This window comes from Schistocerca nitens, chromosome 4 (genome assembly GCF_023898315.1).
Source record: "Schistocerca nitens isolate TAMUIC-IGC-003100 chromosome 4, iqSchNite1.1, whole genome shotgun sequence".
In the NCBI taxonomy this organism is placed as follows: Eukaryota; Metazoa; Arthropoda; class Insecta; order Orthoptera; family Acrididae; genus Schistocerca; species Schistocerca nitens.
In genome coordinates this window covers 287,315,375-287,340,318 of record NC_064617.1, presented here as the reverse complement: position 1 = coordinate 287,340,318, position 24,944 = coordinate 287,315,375, and the positions used below count along the sequence as shown (strand labels likewise).

At 39.6% G+C, this 24,944-nt stretch overlaps 1 protein-coding gene across 2 annotated transcripts in view; it reads left to right on the top strand.

The window, feature by feature from the left end:
• Nucleotides 1-24,944, top strand: part of LOC126251457 (serine-rich adhesin for platelets-like) — a 417,638-nt gene that overhangs the window by 274,598 nt on the left and 118,096 nt on the right. For both annotated transcript variants that reach the window (XM_049951888.1, XM_049951887.1), the window contains one exon: nt 11,238-11,346. Coding sequence is in view for 1 of the 2 variants with exons in the window: in XM_049951887.1 (XP_049807844.1) it covers nt 11,238-11,346 (109 nt within the window). In the remaining variant the exon portion in view is untranslated. The remainder of the gene's footprint in view (nt 1-11,237; nt 11,347-24,944) is intronic.

Below are 24,944 nucleotides of genomic sequence, written 5' to 3'. Positions count from 1 at the left end.
ACCTCCAGAGAGCTCTTAGCGTTGGACTTATAGGAAATCTAAAGTCAAATCGCAGAAATAAAGCATACTGTAAAACTTTACAGTGCATCAGAATTTCAAGTGTGTATAAGAAAATTGCTCTTAAATAAGTCCACTTACGAATGAAATGTGATTTGTTTAAACTTTAGACTACAATCAGAACGATTATTACCAAGTAAACGACGCAAGCAGGCATTTTTTATCAGAACACTTCAAGACTACACGGAATCAACCCACCAGAAGCGAGTGTTTTGGGGTAGCTAACATGGCGGATCTTCACTTGGGTCGGCTTCAGGTTTGTGACGTCATGACAACTCCTCTTATTTTTACCTCCATGGTTCTGATATCAATATATCGGTAAATATAATATCACTGATATATATCGATATTTTATGGAAGAAATATCGATATTTTATCAACAGCTGTCGTAGCTGAATGAAGGTAGAAAAAGGAGCACACTTGTAAGGCCATACTTTGAGCACATCTTACCAACAGTGATAGCACTGCATACCTCGATTGATGATAATGACAGAATGGTCTCTAAGTACATTCATCTATAGTTATGTGAAAACCCCACTTTTGACTTGAAATTTTATTGCCAAACATACATGTTCACCACTGCAGTTTCTGTTTGGTTGCCTAAATTAAATCTGTGTTTATTGTAGCATGTGATCCTCAACTCTACTTCCCAGCATTTTGGTGCAGTCTCAGTAATTGTAGTCCCAAGCTATACTATATTTCATTGAACTCTCTCCACCGACCCAAAGTCTGCGTTATGGTCGTATTGCAGTTTTCTTTTGTGGTAGCTGTATCTGGTCTGGTAGCCCACTGCCTTTGATATGTAGCCGGCCGTTGTGGACGAGTGGTTCTAGGCGCTTCAGTCTGGAACCGCGCTGCTACTACGGTCGCAGGTTCGAATCCTGCCTCGGGCGTGGATGTGTCTGCTGTCCTTAGGTTAGTTAGGTTTAAGTAGTTCTAAGTCTAGGGGACTGATGATCTCAGATGTTAAGTCCCATAGTGCTCAGAGCCATTTGAACTATTTCTTTGATGTGTCAGCGTTCTCTTTTTTCCTTTTTCCTAACAAATGGTTACCACAATAGAGTAGGTATTGGGAACGAACGTAAACTATTGTTTATAAACAAGTGCCTCAGCTGCTGCCTGAGGGCGCCAAATGCCTACATTATTTCTGCACCATGCCTCAACACGTGCTGCCACGTGTGTCTTGTTATTTCTTTGAGACTTGGTAGACAGTATGCCAGTAATATTAAATCACTGCTGTAGTTGATGGTAGACTTATGGATTGAGATCGTGTGGCTTTGTGGACTTTCATTTAGAATAGCCTTTGTTACCATTATGAAGTTGGTAACGTTTCAGGATTATCAGCAATGTTTCTGAAGGATTATCAGCAATGTTTCTGAATTCGACAACTAGCTTGTTCTAGCAAGACAACCGTAGTTTATCCAAAAGGGAACCCTTGGAGCTGTGGAAATTGTATTGCAGCATTTTAACTTTTAACATATATGATGTCTCCAGCTAGCCAGTAGCATGACTCTTGGCCTGCTGTGTGACAAGATACTCACTCCAGTATGTGTAACATACAGTGGACAGTGCTGGCTAAGCTCATTTATTTCTAGAATCATACCCAGGATCGATCGTAATTTGACAATACCTAGGGAGGTCATCATGGAATCCAAATGTGATTGAATCTGGGTGAAGTTAGATGTCAAAGGTCAGTCAACAATGGTGATCAGACTGGCTGGGTCAGGAGCTGTAGTGGTAGAGTGTTTCAGAGAGAACTTTCAGACTATTCTTTATAACTTTCCTGATTGTGCCATTGTAATAGGGGATAACTTCAATTGCCAGGTTGCGAGAGTCACGTTATGAAGACTTGTGCCAGAGTCATTATTCTGAATGTGTTGTCCAAACAAATATTACTTCGAGCAGATTATTAGAGAACCCACTCTTGAAGCTATCATCTTAGATCTCCTAGCAACAAACAGACCTGAAATTATAAAATCAGTTACTGTAGAGGAAGGTATGAGTGATCATAAGATTGTGATAGCAACTACTACTACTGGTATTACAAGGAATGTTAAGAAATTACATACAGTTTGGTAAAATGATTCAGGATGAAGACATTAATCTAGAACTGGATGACAGACTAATAGAGTGCATTTTGAAAAAATGTTAGGAATGCATATAGACGAAGCTATGAATTGGAAACACCATGTAAAATTTCTTACACACTGACTTAACTTAGCCTGCTTTGCACTGAGAGTTACTGCAAATGTTTGCACTCTAGAAGGCATCAGAATGGCATACTTTCATTCTGTTGCTTCATTTGGAATAGTGTTCTGGACCAGCTCAAAATCTAATTTGAAAGACATTTTTATTTTACAAAAACGGGCAATTCGAATAATTACCCACAGTCCGATACAAGGTCACTGCAGACCTCTTTTCAAAAAGTTAGGAATACATACTCTGCCATCAGTCTATATACTTAAATGTGTACTCTTAACCAAAGCTAATCTAAGCAATCTCCACACAAATGCAGACTGTCACAACTATAACACAAGGGACAAGAATGATCTCCACATAGAACAAGTAAGAAGAACATGAACTCAGAGGCATGTAAGCCACATGGGCATTAAGCTCTATAATGCACTGCCTCAGTACATTAAAAATTTAAAGGACAATACAAATTTTAAATTGGAACTTAGAAAATTTTTAATTGATAAATGTTGCTACTCAATAAATGAATATCTTAAAGACCAAGAAATGACTTTACAAACTAACCTCCAAAATTTTCTATCTTTGTTTGTTTCAGCTTTTATTACAAAAAAATGGTTCAAATGGTTCTGAGCACTATGGGACTCAACTGCTGAGGTCATTAGTCCCCTAGAACTTAGAACTAGTTAAACCTAACTAACCTAAGGACATCACAAACATCCATGCCCGAGGCAGGATTCGAACCTGCGACCGTAGCGGTCTTGCGGTTCCAGACTGCAGCGCCTTTAACCGCACGGCCACTTCGGCCGGCCCTTTTATTACACTTTACCATTTATAGTACTAGCTATATATTGTTACTGAGAAACAAATTACTATAAACCATTTATGTGGAAAGAAAATGTAAGTGTGCTGTCATTTATTATAGACAATTTCATTTTGTACATTCTATATTTTAATTTCTGTGTATGACAAGTCCAATTGTAGACAATTTCATTTTGTATATTCTATATTGTTAATTTCTATGTATGACAAGTCCAATATCGTTTGTACGAGGGCTATCCACAAAGTACATTACGTTTTGGAATTAAAAATAAATAAAGTATTGGAATTTTTTTTTATTATATATGGATGAAAGCCACACTTAAATACTACTTTTCTACATAGTTGCCATTTTAATTAAGGCACTTATCGTAGCGATGGACGTCGTGAAATTCGGCCACCTGCGCCTTCAACCACGTGGTTACCTCTTCTTGAAGCTGTGTGTCGTCATCAAAACGCTGCATAACCAACCACTTCTTTATTGCTGGGAATAAGTGGAAGTCGCTCGATGCCAGGTTGGGACTGTACGGCGGATGGGGAAACAACTCCCACTTAAAAGATTCGAGAACTTCACGAGTGGCATTTGCCGTGTGGGCCCGGGCGTTGTCGTGAATCAGCAAGATCTTTGAGCCCAACTTTCCCCTGCGCTTGTTTTGTATTGCTCTTCTGAGGTTGTGCAGAGTTTGGCAATACCTTTGAGAGTTTATTGTAGTGCCTCTTTCCAGGAAATCCACAAAAATCACACCTTTTCTGTCCCAAAAGACAGTCGCCATCACTTTCCTTGCCGACATTGTCTGCATGCATTTCTTGGGTTTTTGCGGGGAATTTGTGTGCCCCCACTGCATTGACTGCAATTTTGTCTCGCAGCTCACGTGCTTAACCCATGTTTTGTCACCAGTAACGATGTGCTCGAGTAATGAGTCGCCATCTTTCTCGTAAGCATCCAAAAACGTTAACGCTGCAGCCATTCGCTGATTTTTGTGAATCTCTGTCAAGATTTTTGGTATCCATCTTGCACAAAACTTGTGGTAACCAAGCTTTTCGGTAATGATTTCGTGCAACAAACTTCGTGAAATTTATGGAAAACTCATAGAGAGTTCCGTTATTGTGAAATTACAGTTTTCACGGACTGCAGCATCGACTTTTTCGACAAGTTCGGCAGTCACTATGCTGGGTCTTCCACTTTGCTCTTCGTCGTGAACGTTAGTTCGGCCATTTTTAAATTTTATGACCCATTGACGCACTCCACCTTCAGTGATTATGTTGTCCCTATACACTTCAAAAAGCTGCCGATAGATTTCTATCGGTGTACAGTTTTTTGCAGTCAGAAACCTTATTACAGTACGCACTTCACACTTCGCGGCATTTTCAATTAACGCTAACATTTCAAACTGTCACAGTAACTCAACGGAGTACAGCACGAACCTCTCACTAGCACGACAGGATGCCGACTGAGCGGCGGAATGCCATGACACCAAGATGGCCGCGCTAGCCCCACCCCTAACGGACACAAACGAAAACGTAATGTACTTTGTGGATAGCCCTCGTACCATGACACGGATGCTAAATAAATAAAGATAAGAAAATATTTTTGCTCAGCAAGAGTGGCAAGATACAAATTGCAGAGTTTCTGAGTAGTCAACATCTAACAGACTAACTAAAGCTGTAAATGAAGCGAAAATGAAACTAAGAAGAGCAATGAGAAAGGTGTACAATGACTTTGAAAGTAACATTTCGTCAACCGATCTGGCTAAAAGTCCTAAGAATTTTCGGTCCTACATGAAATCAATAAATGGTTTGAAATCAAGTATGCAGTCACTGTGGCCTGGCTCTGAAACAGAAGATAACAGAGAGAAGACCAAAATACTGAATTTAATGTTCCGAAATTGTCGAAGATTGTAATATGGCCCCTCCTTTCAATTATCATATGAACTGCGAAATGGCAGATATTGAAATAACCGATAGTGGAATAGTAAAGGAACTACAAATGTGTAGGACCAGGTGAGCTACCTGTAAGATTCTACAAAGATTATGTGAAAGAATTTGCTCCCCTTCTAACAGCTGTTTATCACAGTTCACTGGAGCAATGCAGGGTACCTAGCAACTGGAAAAAAGTGCGGGTCATTCCTGTTTTCAAGAAGGGTCATAGGACAGATGCACAAAATTATTTGCCCATATCATTGACGTCAGTGTGTTGTAGAATTATGGAACATGTTTTGTGCTAAAATATTATGACATTTTAGAGAACAAAAATATCCTCTATAAAAATCAACATAGATTCTGCAAACAGAGACTTCACAAAACTCAGCTCGCTGTTTGTCCATGAGATCTGTAGCGCTGTGGACAACAGTGCTTAGATTGATGCTGTGTTCCGTGAATTCCGGTAGGCATTTGACACGGTTCCTAACTGCCATATAGTGAAAAAATACGAGCTTATCGAGTATTGGACCAAATTTTTGATTGTATTCAAGAATTCCATGCAGATAGGACTCATCACCGCAGATGGGCAGATGAAATTATAATTTTCGGAGTACCCCAAGGTAGTGTGATTGGACCATTACTGTTCACAGTGTGTATAAAAGAAGTATGGTATAACCTCGGTAACATGGGTCCAAACGGACCGAAAAATCAAGAGTTCGTGTTAAAAAATCGTGTTAAGTGAAAAACACAGATATTATTATGTATAATATATAGTAGTACAGTAATGCATCATACACTACAGTATCAATCACTTTACATTACTGTAGACTTATAACACTATACACTGACTGTAAAAGTACAATTACTCACAAATTACACTATTCTCTTGGAAAAAATTCAGGCATAGTTCGCTGACATTCACGGGAATGAAAATATCTTTTAATTTCACAACCAATTGTAATCATAGCGACCATAAACCCAGCAGTGACGTCAGATGTGAAGCAAATTGTTCTAAACTGTTCAAGGCTATAAACATCTCCTGACAGGTCGGTGCAATGGTATCTCAATTGTCCTCCCTCTCACTTTCTTCTGATGACCCTTGTTGCACTTCAGTCACAGCTTTCGGCACATCAGATTTCACAGAAGCACATATGGCACACCGTCATCTGCACTAATGAATTCCTCAAAACTAATGCCAGGGTTCGGAAATGTCTTGCAGAACTGTACATTCAGCAGGTGAAGCAGCATCATCTAACGTTTGGACATCTTTAATGTTGCTATGTCTCCATGCTCTGTTGAGGCACTTCTGTACCTGATGTGACACGGAGTTCCAGGCTGCTGCGATAGCTTTCATTGCATCAACAAAATTCCAATTTGGGGTTGCAGAATTGTTTTCAGCAGCACAAATTGCAGCTCATACAAGTCTCTTTATGAGAGAAATGATGCTTTGGTTCCTAGGACTAGAGTCGGCTTGTCACGTTTGGTGGCAAAAACTTAACCTTTCTAATATAGGAAGAACATGTCTGTTTTGAGCAACCATTTGGCTATTGAAACGAAGAAGCACCTTGCGAAATGATGCACCGTCGATCCAAGCTTTCTTACGGTGAGAGTAGATGCCAGGTAAAGTGTCCATATTTATGTTTTTAAAACAACGGTGTGACACTTATCACCTTTCATCCCCAGGGTGTGATTTGGAAAAAAGTTTGTAGAAAAGTCCAGTTTCGTTCATATTGAACGCATCACACGAGCCATACTTTTCCCTCGCTCGGTCGAATTCATGCAACCAGCTGTTCCCACTTCTTCATCAACCTTTATTTGCTATACCACAGATTTGTACAGATTAAGGGAAAGCAGAAAGGTGGAAGGAGTATACAGAGAGTCTATACAAGGGCGATGCACTTGAGGACAATATTATGGAAATGGAAGAGGATGTAGATGAAGATGATATGGGAGATAAGATACTGCGTGAAGAGTTTGACAGAGCACTGAAAGACCTGAGTCGAAACAAGGCCCCCGGAGTAGACAACATTCCATTGGAACTACTGACGGCCTTGGGAGAGCCAGTCCTGACAAAACTCTACCATCTGGTGAGCAAGATGTATGAAACAGGCGAAATACCCTCAGACTTCAAAAAGAATATAATAATTCCAATCCCAAAGAAATCAGGTGTTGACAGATGTGAGAATTACCGAACGATCAGTTTAATAAGTCACAGCTGCAAAATACTAACACGAATTCTTTACAGACGAATGGAAAAACTAGTAGAAGCCGACCTCGGGGAAGATCAGTTTGGATTCCGTAGAAATACTGGAACATCTGAGGCAATACTACTGACCTTACGACTTATCTTAGAAGAAAGATTAAGGAAAGGCAAACCTACGTTTCTAGCATTTGTAGATTTAGAGAAAGCTTTTGACAATGTTGACTGGAATACTCTCTTTCAAATTCTAAAGGTGGCAGGGGTAAAATACAGGGAGCGAAAGGCTATTTACAATTTGTACAGAAACCAGATGGCAGTTAAGAGTCGAGGGACATGAAAGGGAAGCAGTGGTTGGGAAGGGAGTAAGACAGGGTTGTAGCCTCTCCCCGATGTTATTCAATCTGTATATTGAGCAAGCAGTAAAGGAAACAAAAGAAAAATTCGGAGTTGGTATTAAAATCCATGGAGAAGAAATAAAAACTTTGAGGTTCGCCGATGACATTGTAATTCTGTCAGAGACAGCAAAGGACTTGGAAGAGCAGTTGAACGGAATGGATGGTGTCTTGAAGGGAGGATATAAGATGAACATCAACAAAAGCAAAACGAGGATAATGGAATGTAGTCGAATTAAGTCGGGTGATGTTGAGGATATTAGATTAGGAAATGAGACACTTAAAGTAGTAAAGGAGTTTTGCTATTTGGGGAGCAAAATAACTGATGATGGTCGAAGTAGAGAGGATATAAAATGTAGACTGGCAATGGCAAGGAAAGCGTTTCTGAAGAAGAGAAATTTGTTAACATCGAATATAGATTTAAGTGTCAGGAAGTCATTTCTGAAAGTATTTGTATGGAGTGTAGCCATGTATGGAAGTGAGACATGGACGGTAAATAGTTTGGACAAGAAGAGAATAGAAGCTTTCGAAATGTGGTGCTACAGAAGAATGCTGAAGATTAGATGGGTAGATCACATAACTAATGAGGAGGTACTGAATAGGGTTGGGGAGAAGAGAAGTTTGTGGCACAACTTGACCAGAAGAAGGGATCGGTTGGTAGGACATGTTCTGAGGCATCAAGGGATCACCAATTTAGTATTGGAGGGCAGCGTGGAGGGTAAAAATCGTAGAGGGAGACCAAGAGATGAATACACTAAGCAGATTCAGAAGGATGTAGGTTGCAGTAGGTACTGGGAGATGAAGAAGCTTGCACAGGATAGAGTAGCATGGAGAGCTGCATCAAACCAGTCTCAGGACTGAAGACCACAACAACAACAAGTTGAATGTTTCATTTGGAACTGATACAGCCAACCAGCAGAACAACTTAAGTCTTTGATGCCTATATTTTTGATGATCTCATCTGCTTTTGTCGTAGGGCTACATAAAGGTATGTTAGATGCATGCATAGTGCTGAACCATTCTGGCAATAATGTTTTTGTTTCTTCATACTTAGCGCTGCGAAGTCCTTTAGATTTGTTTCCGGAACCTGATGCAGGAGCAGTAATGATCTGATGCAGCAACATTAATTGTTTTTCTCGATTCATAATTATGATGGATAAAGTAGATTTGGAAATTCCAAACTGCTCTGCAATTGCTGTTTTCTTTGTACAACAGTCCGCTTCATCTAGAATCGTAAGCTTTACCTGTACATTTACAAAGATCAGTTTCCCCTTTGCCATGTTTCGCTTGTTATCGTTTGTAGATTTTTATTCAGTATTCTAAATCGATTTGGCTATGATCAAAAGACCACCCTAGATTTTTGTGCACATTTTATTGAATTTATTTAAATATACAGTGCATGCTGATTGTTGAGATAATGATCGCAGCTGCCGACCTACAGTACATTAGGAACGAGTCAGCAAGGGTAGTCAGTTTTGTAGTTACATTTCTTGCTTTCATTTTGGAAAAAATCAACACGTACAAATGCTGTAACATAAGAAGTTCGTGTCACAGAAGACCATATGAATTTGACTCACAGAGGATTGATGAATGCTGCAGGCTCTGGCAGTTGACTCAGAATGTAAATAAATGTAACATATTGCGCATACATAGAAAAAGAAATCCACTGCCAGACAACTACACTATTGATAAGAAACTGATAGAAAAACAGCATCTACCATAAAATATGTAGGAGTAGTTATCTAGAGCAGGAAAAGCAGATGCCAGTCCAAGATTCACAGGACAAATCTTAAGGAAGCAAATGTAATTCATCCATGAAAGAAGTAGCTTACAAGATTTTTGTTCAACTGACTCTCGAGTATTGTTCATCAATCTGGGACTCATTGCAGATAGGACTGATAGACAAGGGAGAGAGAGAAGAGCAGTGTGTTTCATCACCTTTGCAGAGATGTTCAATAGCAGACACCACAGAAGGAGAATTGTGCATCACTGAGAGGTTTAATAGTGCAATTTTGAGAGAAAACTTTCTGGGACGAGTCAGACAACTTACTACTTCCTCCCCCATACATTTCACAAATGATAACGACAAGAAAACTTGAGAAATCAAAGCTAATACAGAGGCTTACCAACAATTATTCTTCCCGCATGTCATTCACAAGTGGAACAGGGAAGGGCGGATCAGCTAGTAGTACCAGAAATACCCCTGTCACACACACCATCAGGTGGCTTGCAGAGTATTGATGTAGATGTAGAAGTGAAATCTGTTGTCAGTTTGTTGGAAACTGTAACAACAAACTGTAAAACTATATACTGAACCCTAGACCGAGAAGCACAAGTCTACATGGAAAATATTTTTACTTCTGTTATTAGCTTTTTGAATTTCACAGTTTACCCTAGATTTACTTTTCTTATTAATATACTTCAAGTAATATTCTTACTACATGCTTCTGTAGAATATGTTCTTTCTTTACCTTAGCTACACTGCACCAGGAGATTTTGCCTTACGACAGTATTAAGTGGAAATTTGCTAACAGTCACATCTGCAGGTCAACACCAACACACAAGAATTTGTCACAACCTAAAAAGCTTAGCTACTAGTTAACAACAGTTAAAAGGGACCTGGAGAATTTTATGGTGACCAATTCCATTTTTTCCAATGATGTATTTCTGTAAGGAGACTTGTAAACTAAGTTCTGTGTACTATTTGACTTTAGCATATCATAATCACAGTGGTATGATCAGTACCAATAAATATTATAACTTTTTTCATGTGACAGTTCTTTGCTAAAATACTGTTAGACTTATTTTATGTACTTTAGTATGTAGATGTATGTTTGCATCTGACATCTGCTGCACTAATTGGTAAACATTTCCCTTGTCTCAGTCCTAGAGAAGCTATATACTTCTTGTGTGAATTATGAGCATTAAAAGTAGCACAAATGCAGTGAAAGTGCTTTATTCGACAGGCTTTTACAAAATTATTTGATGACTGCATTTGATAAGTTTAATTCCATGTGTCAAATAAGTCTCAGAAACCAGTATGAAAATATAATAGCAGAATTGATGATGTCACGTACAAGAAGCTTTGTCAATCGTGGTAAAGTTTTCATCATTAGTGCTTTCTGTGACTTGATATTGTATTAATCATCATATATTTGTCAAGTTTTTGCCACTGATTTCTTTATGCTTTCCCTGATTTAATGTTCCCCACAAATTAATCATCAAGTATTTGTCTTATCATAAATTCTTAATGTGTTTTCATCCTGGCTGCTACAAATATTTTCTGGTTTCACTAAATATCCTTCATTTATTAATACATTATAACATTTATTGACTTCATCAATGCTCATTGTGGCACTTTGAAGTAAAATGAGCACAACGTTAATTGCCCCTTACTTTTATTTCTTCTATCTGTCTTGATATGTCAGTTCATGGTGTATTGCCTTCTCTGTTATGTCCATAAATTTGGATAATATGCAAACAAGGAGTACTCTGATTCATCTCAGTGTTTGTAAAAATCTTGTTAGCAGTTTTCTTTTTCACCTGTCTGTACACTGAAGTTTAATTGCTTGCTTTCTTTATTTAGAAAGATGAAATCCTTTACAGCATATTCATTTTGCTTGTTTTGTGACTAAAATTCTTTTGGAATATTACTGCAGGTTGGTGATCAAATTGTCCGTATTAATGGCTTCCCTGTTGATGATGCTGTACATCAAGAGGTCCTGCACTTCATACAGCTGCAGAATCAGCTGAGTCTGAAAGTAAGAAGTAAGTGATGTCAAACATTTTAAAAACATGATTATATTCAGTGGGTCTGTTGATGGGAAGTCTAATAATGTCACATGGTAAAGAAATGACAATTTTGAAAACCAAAATGTGATTGTGCATAATTTCATCATGTATAACTTTTGGAGTGGATTGAAAGAATTCCTGTTTCTTTGAAAATGGAGTTGTTTACTGTAGCACATGTTCTGGCAGAAAACCCAAAGAGATTCTGGTCATACATAAAACACACCAGTGACAAGACGCAATCAATACCTTCACTGCGTGATAACAACACTGAAGTCCCTGATGACAGTGCCACTAAAGCAGAGTTATGAAACACAGTTTTCCGAAACTCCTTCACCAAAGAAGACGAAGTAAGTATTCCTTAATTCCAATCAAGAACAACTGCCAAGATGAGAAACATAGAAGTAGATATCCTCGGAGTAACAAAGCAGCTTAAATCATTCAATAAATGCAAGGCCCCTGGTCCAGATTGAATACCAGTCATGTTCCTCTCAGAGAATGCTGATGAAATAGCTCCATATTTAGCAATTATATACAACCACTCGCTCACAGAAAGATCTGTATCTAAAGACTGGATAATTGCTCAGTCACACCAATACCCAAAAAGGGAAGTAGGAGTAATCTGCTGAATTACAGGCCTATATCACTAACGTTGATTTGTTGATTTGTAGTAGGGTTTTGGAACATATACTGTATTCGAACATTATGAAGTACCTTGAAGAAAATGATTTATTGACACATAGTCAGCACGGTTTCATAAAATATCTTTCTTGTGAAACAACTAGCTGTTTATACTCATCAAGTAATAAGTGCTATCGACAGGGGATGTCAAATGGATTCCATATTTTTAGATTTCCAGAAGGCTTTTGACATCGTTCCTCACAAGCATCTTCTAACCAAACTGCGTGTCTGTGGAGTATCACTTCAGTTGTGTGACTGGATTCGTGATTTCCTGTCAAAAAGGTCACAGTTCGTAGTAATAGACAAAAAGTCATCGAGTAAAACAGAAGTAATACCCGGCATTCCCCAAGAAAGCGTTATAGGCCCACTGTTGTTCCTGATCTATATTAACAACATAGGAGGCAACTGAGTAGCCGCCTTAGATTGTTTGCAGATGATGCTGTCATTTACCGTCTTGTAAAGTCATCAGATGATCAAAATGACTTGCTAAAAGATATAGATAAGATATCTGTATGGTGCGAAAAGTGGCAATTGACCCTGAATAAGGAAAAGTGTGGAGTTATTCACATGAGTACTAAAAGAAATCAGCTAAATTTCGATTATGCGATAAGTCACACAAATTTGAAGGCTGTAAATTCAACTAAATACTTAGGGATTACAATTACAAATGACCAAAATTGGAACAATCATGTAGATAATATTGTGGTTAGATCAAACCAAAGACTGCGATTCATTGGCAGAACACTTAGAAGGTGCAACAGGTCTACTAAAGAGACTGCTTACACTAAGCTTGTCCGACCTATTCTGGAGTATTGCTGTGCGATGTGGGATCCGCATCAGGTGGGACTGACGGATGACATTGAAAAGGTACAAAGAAGGGCAGCTCGTTTTGTATTATTGCGAAATAGGGGGGGAGACAGTGTCACAGACATGATACGTGAATTGGAGTGGCAATCATTAAAACAAAGGCGTTTTTCGTTGCAACGGGATCTTCTCATAAAATTTCAATCACCAGTTTCCTCCTCCGATTGCGAAACCATTCTGCTGGCACCCACCTACATAGGGAGAAATGATCATCATGATAAAATAAGAGAAATCAGGGCTACCAGAAAATTTTAAGTGCTCGTTTTTCCCATGTGCTGTTCAAGAGTGGAACGGTAGAGAGACAGCTTGAAGGTGGTTCATTGAACCTCTGCCAGGCACTTTATTGTGAATAGCAGAGTAATCACATAGATGTATTCATGATGTGTTAGAAGGCATTTGGTCTCTGGGCGACAGATGTAGATGAGATTGACAAGCTCACATTGACAGATCATGATAGCTAGATAAATGAGAAATTTCACGACATGTACTGTATATAGCTTTCTAAAGGTCGCTGTGGTGATAACATACTCTGAGCATCTCAAGTTTGGTGAAACTTTCACCACTGAGTTCACATAATATTGTCAGTTTAGTGTAGAGGGATCATTGAAAGCTGGTCCAGACTACACTTAACTACAGGACAGCAATTATGATAACAGCTAACTTTCTGTCACAGGTTATAGTGATTAGTGTAGGATGAGTTAGGCTGATATAATGATTTGAACACAAGAAAAGTTAATGGTACAGATAATTTGCACATCGTTGTGTGGCATTGAAAAGTATTTAAGGTGATGGGTCCCCTGCAGCAGAGCCCAATTAGAGTTGTTGTTGTTGTTGTTGTGGTCTTCAGTCCTGAGACTGGTTTGATGCAGCTCTCCATGCTACTCTATCCTGTGCAAGCTTCTTCATCTCCCAGTACCTACTGCAACCTACATCCTTCTGAATCTGCTTAGTGTATTCATCTCTTGGTCTCCCTCTACGATTTTTACCCTCCACGCTGCCCTCCAATGCTAAATTTGTGATCCCTTGATGCCTCAAAACATGTCCTACCAACCGATCCCTTCTTCTAGTCAAGTTGTGCCACAAACTTCTCTTCTCTCCAATCCTATTCAATACCTCCTCATTAGTTACGTGATCTACCCACCTAATCTTCAGCATTCTTCTGTAGCACCACATTTCGAAAGCTTCTATTCTCTTCTTGTCCAAACTAGTTATCGTCCATGTCTCACTTCCATACATGGCTACACTCCATACAAATACTTTCAGAAACGACTTCCTGACACCTAAATCTATACTCGATGTTAACAAATTTCTCTTCTTCAGAAACGCTTTCCTTGCCATTGCCAGTCTACATTTTATATCCTCTCTACTTCGACCATCATCAGTTATTTTACTCCCTAAATAGCAAAACTCCTTTACTACTTTAAGTGTCTCATTTCCTAATCTAATTCCCTCAGCATCACCCGACTTAATTTGACTACATTCCATTATCCTCGTTTTGCTTTTGTTGATGTTCATCTTATATCCTCCTTTCAAGACACTGTCCATTCCGTTCAACTGCTCTTCCAAGTCCTTTGCTGTCTCTGACAGAATTACAATGTCATCGGCGAACCTCAAAGTTTTTACTTCTTCTCCATGAATTTTAATACCTACTCCGAATTTTTCTTTTGTTTCCTTTACTGCTTGCTCAATATACAGATTGAATAACATCGGGGAGAGGCTACAACCCTGTCTCACTCCTTTCCCAACCACTGCTTCCCTTTCATGCCCCTCGACTCTTATAACTGCCATCTGGTTTCTGTACAAATTGTAAATAGCCTTTCGCTCCCTGTATTTTACCCCTGCCACCTTCAGAATTTGAAAGAGAGTATTCCAGTCAACATTGTCAAAAGCTTTCTCTAAGTCTACAAATGCTAGAAACGTAGGTTTGCCTTTTCTTAATCTTTCTTCCAAGATAAGTCGTAAGGTCAGTATTGCCTCACGTGTTCCAACATTCCTACGGAATCCAAACTGATCTTCCCCGAGGTCAGCTTCTACCAGTTTTTCCATTCGTCTGTAAAGAATTCGCGTTAGTATTTTGCAGCTGTGACTTATTAAACTGATAGTTCGGTAATTTTCACATCTGTCAACACCTGCTTTCTTTGGGATTGGAATTATTATATTCTTCTTGAAGTCTGAGGGTATTTCGCCTGTCTCATACATCGTGCTCACCAGATGGTAGAGTTTTGTCATGACTGGCTCTCCCGAGGCCATCAGTAGTTCTAGTGGAATGTTGTCTACTCCCGGGGCCTTGTTTCGACTCAGGTCTTTCAGTGCTCTGTCAAACTCTTCACGCAGTATCTTATCTCCCATTTCATCTTCATCTACATCCTCTTCCATTTCCATAATATTGTCCTCAAGTACATCTCCCTTGTATAAACCCTCTATATACTCCTTCCACCTTTCTACCTTCCCTTCTTTGCTTAGAACTGGGTTTCCATCTGAGCTCTCGATATTCATACAAGTGGTTCTCTTCTCTCCAAAGGTCTCTTTAATTTTCCTGTAGGCAGTATCTATCTTACCCCTAGTGAGACAAGCCTCTACATCCTTACATTTGTCCTCTAGCCATCCCTGCTTAGCCATTTTGCACTTCCTGTCGATCTCATTTTTGAGACGTTTGTATTCCTTTTTGCCTGCTTCATTTACTGCATTTTTATATTTTCTCCTTTCATCAATTAAATTCAATATTTCTTCTGTTACCCAAGGATTTCTATTAGCCCTCGTCGTTTTACCTACTTGATCGTCTGCTGCCTTCACCACTTCATCCCTCAGAGCTACCCATTCTTCTTCTACTGTATTTCTTTCCCCCATTCCTGTCAATTGTTCCCTTATGCTCTCCCTGAAACTCTGTACAACCTCTGGTTTAGTCAGTTTATCCAGGTCCCATCTCCTTAAATTCCCACCTTTTTGCAGTTTCTTCAGTTTCAATCTGCAGTTCATAACCAATAGATTGTGGTCAGAATCCACATCTGCCCCAGGAAATGTCTTACAATTTAAAACCTGGTTCCTAAATCTCTGTCTTACCATTATATAATCTATCTGAAACCTGTCAGTATCTCCTGGCTTCTTCCATGTATACAGCCTCCTTTCATGATTCTTGAACCAAGTGTTAGCTATGATTAAGTTATGCTCTGTGCAAAATTCTACAAGGCGGCTTCCTCTTTCATTCCTTCCCCCCAATCCATATTCACCTACTATGTTTCCTTCTCTCCCTTTTCCTACTGACGAATTCCAGTCACCCATGACTATTAAATTTTCGTCTCCCTTCACTACCTGAATAGTTTCTTTTATCTCGTCATACATTTCATCTATTTCTTCATCATCTGCAGAGCTAGTTGGCATATAAACTTGTACTACTGTAGTAGGCATGGGCTTTGTGTCTATCTTGGCCACAATAATGCGTTCACTATGCTGTTTGTAGTAGCTAACCCGCACTCCTATTTTTTTATTCATTATTAAACCTACTCCTGCGTTACCCCTATTTGATTTTGTATTTATAACCCTGTAATCACCTGACCAAAAGTCTTGTTCCTCCTGCCACCGAACTTCACTAATTCCCACTATATCTAACTTTAACCTATCCATTTCCCTTTTTAAATTTTCTAACCTACCTGCCCGATTAAGTGATCTGACATTCCACGCTCCGATCCGTAGAACGCCAGTTTTCTTTCTCCTGATAACGACGTCCTCTTGAGTAGTCCCCGCCCGGAGATCCGAATGGGGGACTATTTTACCTCCGGAATATTTTACCCAAGAGGACGCCATCATCATTTAATCATACAGTAGAGCTGCATGTCCTCAGGAAAAATTACGGCTGTAGTTTCCCCTTGCTTTCAGCCGTTTGCAGTACCAGCACAGCAAGGCCGTTTTGGTTAATGTTACAAGGCCAGATCAGTCAATCATCCAGACTGTTGCCCCTGCAACTACTGAAAAGGCTGCTGCCCCTCTTCAGGAACCACATGTTTGTCTGGCCTCTCAACAGATACCCCTCCGTTGTGGTTGCACCTACGGTACGGCCATCTGTATCGCTGAGGCACGCAAGCCTCCCCACCAACGGCAAGGTCCATGGTTCATGGGGGGCAATTAGAGTTAGAGTAATGTTTTCAGTACATGTTGTAGGCCCTATTATTTGAGACTAGTTTGCTAGGAAGTTGAAATATTCTGATAATTACTCGAAGAATCATACATTATTAGTTGTAAGACTGACATAAATAGGTGAACGGAGAGATACAATACCTAGATACAGCCAAAAGGAAAGACTCTTTCCTCCTCATCCCATCTAGTAAGCCTCCTCTTACCTGGGGTTCTGGGTGACTTTTTTCAACTGTATCCCTTTCCCTAAACCTCTCCAGTCCTTTTACTTCACCTCTCTTCCTTCCCCTTCAACTCTTCTGGCAGAAGAATGAGCCACTGGCTCCAAAAGCTTGTAAAAGTTAAATCCTTTTGTGTGTGTATGTTCCTTTGCCGGTGGTTGGTGAGTATATTTGTTATCTATCCATTTACATTATGTTATCAATAATTGATTATATTATTTTCATTGTTATAATATGTAGATCCAGTAAGACTCAAAATTCACAAAGTGTTTCAAATGGCCAAAAATTCTGGTGAAGACTAGAAAGATATATCTAAACGATAACTTCTAGCAAATGCAGACACTGCCTGCAGGGGTTACAGCAGGTATTGTTATTCATGTACGAATAAACTGACACAGTTCGTGTATCATAAGATTTATACGACTAGTTTCACATATCAGTTTTCAGCATCCTTGGATATTGATTGCCCTGATGACAATATGTTACAGGTTTAAAGCACCACTTGGAACCATTGTCTTGATGATGAATAATGAAAACCTAATGATACTTGCATCTGATGAGTGAAACTACTCTTGTAAATCAAATAATAACCCACATGTGGTGGTTTATTTGTACAGCAAAATATATTGTTTATGCTTTCTCTCAAAATTTAGTCAGATCATCAGTAACTGATCTGATTAGAATTGCATTGTATATCATCATGATTTTAATAATATACTTATATTATGAACAGCTGAGCCTAATAGGTGAATTTTGCACTAATATTACCACTTATAGCATCCTTTTCATTGATAATATTGTATTTCATTTTATAACACAGAACAAAGTGTAGATAGTTAACATCTTTAACTGATGCAAAGGAGCTGAAATTCAAAAAATCTGCTTCCGCGTGCACGAAGCTCAATACTTAAAGATAGTGTGTTACTCAAGTAACAAATACAAACACAACAGATGAAAATAGTACAAGAGTGTTTAACAATTTCTGTAATATCATATTGCAGTCTTGCATCAGCACACATTAATGGCCAGAAACCATTCTTAATGTTGATTTTCTGAAATCTGTCCAAGATTGTTCTTCTGTGGAGATGTCAAATGAAGATGTTTTTGCCTTTGCTTAATGTAGTGTTTTCTCCAATGGATCAGCTGTTGTTACTCTGCATTTATATTATGAAAAGGAATGAGGAAAACATGAAAGGGACTACAGCATATGACTTCCACATTTCTTTCAGTCAAATTTAGTGCATCAATTGCAGAACTGCACATTCTTTAACACTAAGTGCCTTGTGTTCATTTTACTAAGTCACAGCCCAGTGCTTATTTTGCTAGCTACTTTGAGTATATTTCTACTTTATTGTCATCCTTCCCCGAGACAAAGGCTCCAGTGCAGTGGTTTCTTGGTTGGTTTAAGGAGGGAAGTGCTCACAAATTGTGACTATGTGTCTGAGGGCCTCTGCCAACTTTCAGGCACTTCTACAAACAAACCTTACAACCTTGTCCCCATCCCGGAAGTTCAACAATAACTCCAGCAGCTCCACAAAGGCTTATGTGCATCCCATACACCACAGATCTTCCTGCCAGCCATTGCATTGCGGCTGGGTACAATGCTCCCACAGAACAAACCTCTGCCTTTGTTGACCACAACTCAGAACTATTGTCTGTAATCTCACGTCCTACATTCAAGACTGCTCACTTTCTTCCCTGCCTCTCCACAGTTTCTGTCCCTCTACCAGCAGACTCTTTGTCGGTCACTATGGATGAGACGTCCTTGGACACTAACATCCCCCATCCCCATGGCCTTGTGGCCTGGAACATTACCTTTTCCAGTGTCATCCTATTATTGAACCCACTGCCTCTTTCTTAATCCTCCTAGCCAACGTGACCCTCAATTATTTCACTTTCAGAGGCCAAATCTGTAAACAAATTCATGGTACTCCCATGAGTAGTCGCATGACACCATCCTATGTCAACTTATTTATAGGCCATCTGCAGGAATCCTTCTTATCCAGGCAACACCTATAACCTCTTTTATGGCTCAGATTCATTGATGACATTTTCATGATCTGGATTCATGGCAGAGACAACCATTGCTCTTTCCTCCATATCCTCAACAGCAACTCCCAAATACACTCCACCTGATCCTTCTCAACTCAATGAGCTACCTTCGTAGATGTCTATGTCCATCATCTCAGATGTCTCCATAAATATGTCTGTTCATACCAAGCGCACCAACCACCAACATTACCTCTATTATAACAGGTGTCAGTTGTTCTATGTCAAAAAGTTTTTTCCTTACAGCCTTGCCATCCGTGATTGTCACATATGCAGTGGAAAGCATGAATTGTTGAAAAATACCAGTAACCTTACCATAGCCTTTATTGACATTCTGTTTACTATCCACCTCATCAATAAATAAATCTCATGTGCAATCTCCTCCAGCTCCAGTAAACTTGCTAACTAGTCACCAACGAATACTCCTCTGATCACCTGGTATCACCGTGGCCATAAAATGCAGGAGGAGTAAAATGTAGGAGTAATCCATCGTACTACAGACCTATATCATTGACGCCGGTTTGCAGTATGGTTTTGGAGCATATACTGTTTTCAAACATCATGAATCACCTCGAAGGGAACGATCTATTGATACGTAATCAGCATAGTTTCAGAAAATATCGTTCTTGTGCAATGCAGCTAGCTCTTTATTCGCACGAAGTAATGGCCGCTATCGACAGGGGATCTCAAGTTGATTCCGTATTTCTAGATTTCCGGAAAGCTTTTGACACCATTCCTCACAAGTGACTTCTAATCAAGCTGCGGGCCTATGGGGTATCGTCTCAGTTGTGCGACTGGATTCGTGATTTCCTGTTAGGAAGGTCGCAGTTCGTAGTAATAGATGGCAAATCATCGAGTAAAACTGAAGTGATATCAGGTGCTCCCCAGGGAAGTGTCCTGGGACCTCTACTGTTCCTGATCTATATAAATGACCTGGGTGACAATCTGAGCAGTTCTCTTAGGTTGTTCGCAGATGATGCTGTAATTTACCGTCTAGTAAGGTCATCCGAAGACCAGTATCAGTTGCAAAGTGATTTAGAAAAGATTGCTGTATGGTGTGGCAGGTGGCAGTTGTCGCTAAATAACGAAAAGTGTGAGGTGATCCACATGAGTTCCAAAAGAAATCCGTTGGAATTCGATTACTCGATAAATAGTACAATTATCAGGGCTGTCAATTCAACTAAGTATCTGGGTGTTAAAATTATGAACAACTTCAGTTGGAAAGACCACATAGATAATATTGTGGGTGAGGCGAGCCAAAGGTTGCGTTTCATTGGCAGGACACGTAGAAGATGCAACAAGTCCACTAAAGAGACAGCTTACACTACACTTGTTCGTCCTCTGTTAGAATATTGCTGGGTGGTGTGGGATCCTTACCAGGTGGGATTGACGGAGGACATCGAAAGGGTACAAAAAAGGGCAGCTTGTTTTGTATTATCACATAGTACGGGAGAGAGTGTGGCATATATGATACACGAGTTGGGATGGAAGTCATTAAAGCAAAGACGTTTTTCGTCACGGCGAAATCTATTTACGAAATTTCAGTCACCAACTTTCTCTTCCGAATGCGAAAATATTTTGTTGAGCCCAACCTACATAGGTAGGAATGATCATCAAAATAAAATAAGAGAAATCAGAGCTCGAACAGAAAGGTTTAGGTGTCCGTTTTTCCCGCGCGCTGTTCGGGAGTAGAATGGTAGAGAGATAGTATGATTGTGGTTCGATGAACCCTCTGCCAAGCACTTAAATGTGAATTGCAGAGTAATCATGTAGATGTAGATGCACAATCACATCATTCATAAGAGGTTTGAATACCACGCATTGTGTGCTTAGATGCGGGATATCCTACCTATATCACCCTAAGTAGTGTTTCCCCATTTTCCTGAAATACAGAATATCCTTGTGCATCCCTATTCCAATCCTGCTCCCGATCCTGCACCCCATGGGCCACTCCCTTCTGGTCTGTCCCATAAAAATGCTCACCATCTCCTATTACAGACCAATCCCAGGCATTTACTACTCTATAAAAGGCAGGACTATGTCTGATTATGTTAAATATCAGCTATGCTGCGATTACTGTGCAGCATTATTCTAGTAGGCTTGACAGGTAAGCAACTGTCTACTCACATGAATGGCCACTGCCAAACAGTGACAAACCACAAATTTGACCATCTAATTGCTGAACATGCTGTGCACCACAACACAGATGACTTTAACAGCTGCTTCACTATGCAAACCATTTGGGCACTCGCTTCCAGCACTAGTTTCTCTGAACTATGCAGTTGGGAATTGTTTCGCCAGCATATCCTGTGCCTTTGCATTGCTTCTGGCCTAAATTCCTGCTAACCTGTTACCATTTCCTCACCATACCTTTTCCCTTCTGTCCACACCTCTCCACCCCTTCCAGATCACACAATGCCTTCTCCTACCACTCTTCCTCCCCCCTCCCTCCTGTCATGTTGGTATTCTCTCTCTCTCTCCTCAGTCCTTTCTCCCCCCTTCCCCCCCTCTCTTCATCCCTTCCTCCCTCTCACCCATCTTCCACCTCTCTCCTTTCTGCTCTTTCCTCCCTATCTTCTTGATCAGTTCCATCTGTCTCTCTTTTCGTCAACTTCCTCCCTCTCTCTCCCCATCTCTTAAACACTCTACATTCTGGATGGTGTTAATCCTGTTGTGAAGCCAGTGTCTCATCTGTCAAAAGACCTACCTCACACTAACCCTTCTACCCCTTCCTCACCTTGTGCATCCTTCTCTACCCACTCCCCACCTCCCTCTACCCATGCAATTACTGTCAATGATCGATAATTAATAGTTAGTCTAATATCACTGCAGCCACAGGTTTGTGCGTTTTGGTGTTTGTGTGGTCGTGTGTATGAATGTACGAGGGTGGTTTGAAAAATTCTCAGAATCACCACGAGAGGCCAGCGCTAGTGCAACAAGATGTTCGCGTGATATTCATTGGACTGTTGCCTGTAAACATATGCCACCTCAGTGCTCCTGGAAGAGAACTGTGGCAGTCATGAAGCTCTGTTGTTGTTCACATGTAGTGATTTGCGAAGATGGAAGAAATCAAGATTCTAGCAGTGATTCAGTACTTAGTAAAGAAAGGTATGAAAGCAAAGGACATTCATGCCGATTTCCAGAATACACTGTGGCACTCTGCTCCTTCATATACAACTTTTTCCAGGTGGACAAATGAATTTAAATTTGGTCAGGAGAGATTAGATGATGATCTGCACAGTGGTAGGCTAAGCTGTGTCACTACTCCAGAAATGATTGTGAAAGTGCATGAAATGTTCATGGAAAATCGCTGCTTGAAAGTGCATGAAATTGCTCACGCTTGCCAGATGTTATCTGAAAGGGTATATCACATTTTAACTGAAGAATTAGAAATGAAAAAAAATATCTGCAAGATGGGTGTCATGACGCTTGATGCTGGATCAAAAACGCATGAGAATGGACATATTGGAACAATGTTTGGCCCATTTTAGGAGAAACGAACAAGATTTTTTGCACTGGTATGTGATCACAGATGAAACTTGGGTGCACTACTACACCCCAGAGAAAAGCAGTGGAAACATGCTGATACTCTGCCACCAAATAAAGCAAAGACAATTCCTTTGGCGGGAAAGGTCATGGCATCAGTGTTCTGGGATGCGAAGGGGATTCTGTTTGTAGATTATCTCCCCACTGGGCAAACAATTACTGGAGAATACTATGCTAACCTCCTGGACAAATTGCAACAAAAGATATTCGAAAAAACACCAGGTTTAGCAAGGAAGAAAGTCATCTTCCATCAAGACAATGCACACCCACACACATACCGTCGCCATGGCAAAATTACATGAACTAAGGTATGAATTGTTGCCGCACCGGCCTTATTCACCTGATATGGCTCCATCAAACTTTCATCTCTTCCCAAAATTAAAATTTTTCTTGGTGGATGAAGATTCACTTCAAACGAAGAATTACTAGCCAGAGTTGACAACTTTTTTGCAAGCCTGAAGGAAACTCATTTTCAAGATGGGATCAAGGCACTGGAACATCATTGGACCAAGTGCATGAATCTGTAAGGATACTACATTGAAAAATAAAAAAAAATTCGGTGATGTAAGTACATTTTTTCTATTCTGTTCCGAGAACGTTTCAAACCACCCTTGTATTTGCTTTTAGTCCTGAAAGAGCAAGAGCTTAAAAGCTAGTGTGAATACTGTTGTCTGTTGCACCACACGTCAGTCTGCTGTAGGTGAGCAGTTTGCTTTCCTTTATTTTCCATATTATTTCTACCTTCTGTCCATCTGTTTAGCTGACTGGTTACGTGCTTGTCTCCAATGCAGTGGGCCCGGGTTTGATTCCTGGCTGGGTTGGAGATTTTCTCTGCTCATGGGCTGGGTGTTGTATTGTCCTCATCATCATTTCATCCTCTTTACTGGCATGCAAGTCATCCAATGTGGCATCAATGAGATCTCCCTGCCAACAATGCCACACGCTCATTTCATTTCATTTCTACCTTCTAGGATAAGTACAGAAATGATTTATACAGAAATGATTTGTATTTTTCTCGTATACTATCACATACATATGTTGAAATTGTTCCTTGCAATGTCAGCAATGTATTTTTAGAGTAGCATTGAAAGTAGTAATTAATGCATGCTTATCTCCCTCTGCTGTTTTTACTCATTTCTGGTAATGTTCATTTGGTGTTGCCAAATGCTAGCTTCACATCACATATTTATATTCCAAAAGTGAGGTTTGTTCATGAGCAATATTCTACATTTTGTTTATGGTACCACAGACTTATTTTTGGAGTGTAGATGAAATCTGAAAAATTGAGAAAGTTTTTATAATAAAGCCCTGCCTCATGCAATTTCATTGTGTCACATATGCTTTTATGCCCACGAACAAACCACATGGTTTACCATATTGACTTTTGAATGTTGAATTCTGCATCAGATCTGTCAATGGCCTTTTGCCATGGCCTCCATATATAAAGTCTCCTCCCTCCCACCCCCCTCCCCACAGACTGCTCAGCATTTACATTCCATTCATGTCTTTTTCTCATCCAGAAAATTATCGTATTGTATTGTATATTGATTGGTCCTGTGAATCATACACTGTACAGGGGTACATAATGATATAGGACAAGTCAAATAATTTGCAATAAAGTTTAACAGAAAAAAGCTGTTGAATGGTTTTCAGTATATATCAATATAACTCTAACATATGGGAATAACATTTCACAAATAAATTTTACATGCACACATTTCATACTTTTGGCCTTGATTATACAGACGCACACATATATGTAACAGACCACATATAATACACAGATAAATCTAATGTACACATTTCTTATTTTGGCCTTAATTGTATAAACTATTTAAATTTTCACATATTTACATTGTAGATAAAAATTCATCAACACTATAGTAACAATTCCGTAACAAGTACTCACTCACTGCAGTTTTGAATTTATGCATGCCAGTTATTGCCTTAATTTCTTTAGGTAGTTTGTTCTACAGTTTTTTTCGTGCTTGCAAGGGTCCTTTTTGTTTTAGTGTTGTATGTGAAAACTGCATATGTAAATCTTGATTATTTCTTGTGTTGTATGAATGGATATTTCGGTTTTTTGGA